This window comes from Ochlerotatus camptorhynchus, unplaced genomic scaffold, assembly GCF_037179485.1.
Source record: "Ochlerotatus camptorhynchus isolate MF236.1 unplaced genomic scaffold, CSIRO-AGI_Acam_v1.1 ptg000222l, whole genome shotgun sequence".
Classification (NCBI taxonomy): Eukaryota; Metazoa; Arthropoda; class Insecta; order Diptera; family Culicidae; genus Ochlerotatus; species Ochlerotatus camptorhynchus.
The window spans coordinates 5418131-5424130 of record NW_027040712.1 but is presented as its reverse complement, the minus strand read 5'-3'; the positions used below and the strand labels follow the sequence as shown (position 1 = coordinate 5424130).

At 43.0% G+C, this 6000-nt stretch overlaps 1 protein-coding gene across 2 annotated transcripts in view; it reads left to right on the top strand.

Moving 5' to 3' along the window:
- Positions 1–6000, top strand: part of EDTP (Egg-derived tyrosine phosphatase) — a 26294-nt gene continuing 20294 nt past the window's right edge. For both annotated transcript variants that reach the window (XM_065225209.1, XM_065225208.1), the window contains exon 1: positions 1–346. In XM_065225209.1, the coding sequence (XP_065081281.1) occupies positions 263–346 (84 nt within the window). In that variant the 5' untranslated portion in view covers positions 1–262. The remainder of the gene's footprint in view (positions 347–6000) is intronic.

Here is a 6000-nt window from a genome sequence, read left to right as displayed (position 1 = left end):
CCACGCGAGAGACGCACGGCGCACGACGTGAAAGAGGTGGAAATTTGGTAGAAAATCGCGTTTGTTTTCCTTTCGTGGCTCGCGTTCGCGGATCGTTGGCATTTTTGTGCGTCGTCAAAAAAAAAAGTTCCAATTTTGCACTGCAAATCATTTCGGGGAACAGAGTGTTCAGAGTTCGCGGGCCAAAATTTTCCCCGAAAGGCATTTCGTTACGCGGTCGCGACGTCCGAAAAGTGTCCGTAAATGTGGCGCAGCAGTGAAGATGACCGAAATACTGCAACAAGACATCCAGCAGCTGCTGGAATATTTCTCCAAAAATCTATACCGTGCAAAGGAGTGCGATGTTGTACGTATTGAATTTCGCCTAATTTGGCTATTTTGCTCGATAGTGAAGGGATTTTTCGTACGGCAAACGATAGCCGACGAAAGAATGTGCACTTTGACGGTGGCCACGATAGGATTATGTTCGAAGGATGGAACAAATTATGATTTGTTGGCGTATCAACTTCTTCTGTGACGGTCTGACCCCACTTGCAGTCATGTGCTGTAACGTGGTATCGCTTGGAGGAAAAAGAGAAAAAAAATGCAACCCTAACCTAATCACCTACATTCGAGTGGGGCTTCTCGATTGTTTGTTGTTGCTGGAGGCCACCTAGCATCGACACAAGCCCCCAAGAAATACGCTTCTTCCCGCTAAAGATTACCCATTCTGAGTCTGAGTATGCAACATTTGCTGTAGCTTCTTTGTACTCTTGTTAGTCAGCTCCTCGTCCGAGAAACACCCTCCACCTCCCTCACCCGTCTTTGTTATGTTTACATTCGAATTTTACTTTCTGTTTTCGCTTGGACTTCGATCGTGCGATATATAAAATTGAGCGTGTCCACCTCGTGTGATTACTCTTGTTGGTCCTTTGTGCCACTGTTTGTAGTGTTATTTTTAGAAACAGAAAAACCGGACCGTTTTGGGGAACAAACTCTTGCTTGTATTTATAGGTAAACTGAAATATTGATGACCAAGGAAGCGTATTCTGCCGTCAAAAAAATGTCAAACATTGCAAATTGAACTAAGTCTTATTTGAATTGCATCTGTAGCATTAGAACTTAAAGAAGACAATCTTGAACGGACACCTCGATACTGCTTCTCACTTTGTTTTGCAAGCTATTTTTGAAATAATATTGTTTATGTATTTACTCGCTTTTTGCCTTCACGATTTCGCACTTGCTTACTGTAACTACTAGCTGCTGATGACGCTAATGCTCACCCCCGGTGGTGTATGAAATCGAATCCTTGTTTCTCCCGTTATTTATGTTGTTTTTATTGTGGTCAATTCGGTTTGTTTTTGTGTTATCATCACCGTTCCGTCGCAAGTCTATCGTTATGATGTGGGGCGCCAAAGTCACAATGACGACGACGACAGCGCAAGGACAGACACAGATAAGACGCATTTTTTTGCTGTCTTCTACTGACTAATGCCTTCTTTAGACTAGAGCCCTTTTAGTACATGTTACACTAAACGGCTAACTCAAAGGGACTTTGCAATCAAGGAAGTCTTGTAACATGTTGCAATTACCTAATTAGGTCAGTGAGTGGAGGCATTTTTATGGCCCAAAGCCACCATAGTTTGAAGTAATCATCCCAAGATGTCTTCAGATGGGCTTTCCCCTTGATTCCACTGAATAATGTTATTATTATCCCAGTCATTCCATTGAAATGTTTATAACTAAAATGCCTTCAAAATTATCTATATAGTGTTAACTACCCCATTTCCGGCCTATTAAGCACAACCTGAACTTAGTCTTTCTTAATCTAGCGCAGTTTAGCACCAAACAGAATGTTATTATTACTGATGGCTTCCAAATTTATTTACCTTTCCAATGGTTGGCCTCCCTTAGCTCAATCGGTAAAGGCGCAGCTACAAAGCAAGATGCTGGAGGTGGCTGGGTTCAATTTCCCGGTCCGGTCTAGGAATTTTTCGGGTTGGAAAATTGGTACAAGCTCTCAATTAAATAACTGTGGAAGTGCATCTAGAACACTAAGTTGAGAAAACGCAATAAGCTAATATGCGATATGCATTAAGCTTGAAACGCGAAGAAGAAGAAGAAACCAATCGTTGAGATATTGTCAAAAGTTTAACACTGCTTCTTGACGCCAGTCTAAGTATTCTAAATTCGGCCTAACGCATTGAAACGCCAATGAATTCACTTCGGCCTATCGGATGAGGATTCAAATTGATTCGGTCGGAGCGCTTCTTTTGTTTTTGTGAATTCAAGAGCAAATTTTCATTATGTCGTAAGTAACATTCGCACCGATCCGAGAAAAATAAAGTTTTGTTTTGATGACCGAAAAGTTATTCCTATTTCCAATTAAACACATATAATCTGGTTTCTGGTTTTTGAGTCAAAAGTTATTATACGTCGTTTGGTGGCCCCTATTGTTACTTAAGTCAAAGTGTATTTACCAGGATATTCGGGAGAATTATCAATTACGTCTCCTTACATGCAGCCCATTCATCATTTTAGTACCACCGAAATCATCTTAGCAACAAACAGTTCGATTTATTCACTTTAATAATGAGGAAGCGAAACGACGAAAGTACACTTTTCACGGGTTTCTCAGTGCTGTTACTTAAGGCAAACGGCATCTCCATAGAAATCGGGTGGCTTAAGTAACATCGAAAACTATTTTGATCGGAAGGTGATTACGTCAAAAAGCAATTCGACTGGTAAATAAATTTAAAAATGAGATGTGATCCTATATTCGGACAGTATATTTGTTTGTTTATTTGTTATGGTTGCATCAACAGACTAGAAATAGTCCCAATGATGTGTTGTAAAAAATACAGATTATACAGACGACATACATATACTACAGTTACTACAGTTACAAACAAAAATAACTAGGAAAGCATTGTCAAGTTACTAAAAATGTATAAGTCTTAAATTTTACACTTAGCTGTTGGGCGTAAAGCGTCTTCGGTCAGCAAAAAAGGCAGAGAATTTTCGGCGAAGCATATTCCGTGTCAAGTGGAAATCGAACATCGACGCTACTCGGTTGAACACTAGCTGCAAGCCGTAAATAGCGCTCCCTATGCTATAATTAGTTCGAAGAAGTGGAAGTCTCAGCATAAGACTGTTGCGTAGTGATCGAGGTTGAACATTAATGTTCACTTGTTGCAGAATTGCTTCGCAGTCAATTCTTCCTTGCAGAGTATCGGCGACGGTTAAGGCTCTGAAAACATCTCTTCGGATACGTAAGGGCTCGATATTGATCAATTGGCAGCGATTCTCGTAGCTTGGAAGACGAAGTGGGTATCTCCAAGGCAGCTTACGGAGCGCGAAGCGAAGAAAACGTCGTTGAACAGATTCAATTCGCTCGGCCCCATTATTGTAGTTCGGGCTCCAGACAGCAGAGCAGTATTCCAACGTAGATCGTACGAGAGAGCAATAGAGCGATTTCAAGCAGTAAATGTCCGTGAAGTTCTTAGTAATCTTGAAGACAAAGCCAAGCGTTCTGGACGCTTTGTCGACGACATACGATATATGGTGTGAGTATGTCAGCTTTGAGTCTAGAAAAACGCCTAAGTCTTTCACGCAGTGCACCCGTTCGATAGTCGTGCCTAGTAGTTTGTAGTTGAAAATAATCGGTTGTTTCTTGCGTGAGAAAGTAACAACTGTACACTTAGCTGGGTTGACCACCAGTCGGTTTAGACTACACCAGTCAGCAAAGATATCAATCTGATTTTGGAGAGAACGGCAGTCGGCGAGTGAGCTGATGCGCAGAAAAACTTTCAGATCGTCTGCAAACGATAATCGTGGCTCTGTGATAACATGGTGAACGTCGTCGAAGTAGAGGAGAAATACCAATGGTCCCAGATGGCTGCCCTGAGGTATACCGGACTTTGCGCAGAAGCTTGCTGAGCGACAAGTACCCAAAGTTACTGTCAATTGGCGCTCCGTGAGGTATGAACGAAACCATCTCAAAAGATTTCCACCGATCCCTAGTCTATCAAGCTTAGCGATCGCAATTTCGTGGTTCAGCTTATCGAAGGCTGCCGTAAGATCTGTGTAGATAACGTCCGTTTGGGTCCGAGCAATCAAACTGTCTGTGATGTAAGACGTTAGGCACAGCAGGTTCGTAGTTGTGGAACGCCCAGTTATGAATCCGTGTTGATCTGTACTTAGATATTGCCTGCAATGCGCATTTAGGGACTCTATGACAACCAATTCAAAAAGTTTTGATACAGCACTCAGCGATGTGATTCCTCGGTAGTTGTTTACGTCGCGTTTGCTTCCCTTTTTATGAACAGGAAACATATCCGCAGTCTTCCAGCAAGACGGAAAGATGCCGCTGGAAAGAGAGAGCTGGAATATGCGGCGCAGTGGATCTAAAAGACAAGTGATGTTCTTTTTAAGAATAATCGACGGAACACCATCGGGTCCAGCCTTAGTTGAAGTCTTAAGTTTAGATGCTGCTCTAGAAATCGTATCTGTAGTGGCTTCGACCATGCTGAGCGTTTGGTTGATCAAAGGAACATTACTGGCCGCGGAAGTAATGATATTAGCGGAGAGTTGCTCGGCTACAAACACACTAGCAAATTTGGCTGAGAACAGGTTGCAAATGTCTTGTTGATTTCCAGCAGTTTCACCATTAAAAATCATGGAAGAGGGTAAGCCGACTTCCCTGCGTTGCTCATTTACGAAGTTCCAGAAGGATTTCGGGTGTGATTTTAGCCGCCGTTGAATCCTCCTTTGATAGCGTTGAAAACAGAGACGACTTAACCGCTTATACTCGTGGTTGAGTCTGACATAGTAGCATTTCAGTGGCAGTGTGCGGAGTTTAGTAAATCTTCTGAGAGCAGCCTTCTTAGTTCTTTTCAACGAGCGAAGATCTTTCGTCATCCACGGGACGCGAGAGTCGATATGGATGATCTTTTTGGAAACGTGTCTGTCAATGACATATGCCAAGACGTGAGAAAAGGTTTGTGCAGCAATGTTGACGTCTACAGGATCTAGAATATGCTCCCAATCTATATTAGACAGCACATGGACGATACTGCAATGGTCAGCTCTACGGAAGTCATATGACACAGCGTTTGGAGTGCTGGTGAAATCATGGACAATATTATTTTCGATCACGATAACTAAAGCAGGGTGATGATGCACTACCTTGACTAAAGGTTCGGGTGCCGTGGAGAGGAAAGGAGCTGTATCACGAGCACTCACAAAGCAGAGATCCAGGGTGCGGTTGTTTTCATTCAACAGGCCATTGATTTGTGACAGAATTGCGGTACTATAACTGTCCAGGAGCTGGATGGTTCCTACGTGGAAAGATGAACGCTCGTGATCAGGACAAAAGAAACCACTATGGGTTGGAGTCCATGCAATGTCCGGTAGGTTAAAATCGCCAAGAACAATAACTTCGTCGGAAGGGCCTGCTTTGTCTGAAGCGGCCAAGACGGATCGACAATGTGCGTCAATAAGCTCCAAGTCACGGGTTCGATCTGGAGGAATGTACACTGCACAGAGAAGCAATTGACGATCACCAAGTTGAATAGCCACCCACATTTGTTCAACCCTGTTCCAGGAATCGTCCTCGATAACTTCTGCTTTCAGCTTGGAATTAACTGCGATAAGGACGCCTCCCCCAGTAGTTTTCCTACTATTATTCGTGTTTCGATCGCAGCGAAATATTTCGTAGCCAGCACCAAAGACATAGTTTGAAATGGTTCGATAATTGAGCCATGTTTCGGTCAAAACTAAAATGTCGTAGCAGTGATCCATGACGGCCAGATGATAATCTTCCACGAGGCCGTTCATACCACCAACGTTCTGATAGTAAATCGTTATGTCCGACCTCCGCTGTTCGGGAACAACGGAAGGTTCAGCGTGTAGTTGCATTTGGGAGCTGGTAGATGTCACTTGACGGAGGAAGGATGTTCGAGTAGGGTCGCTGGAAACCAAGATATTTTCAGGCGATAATATATTCGTCGGTTGATCATA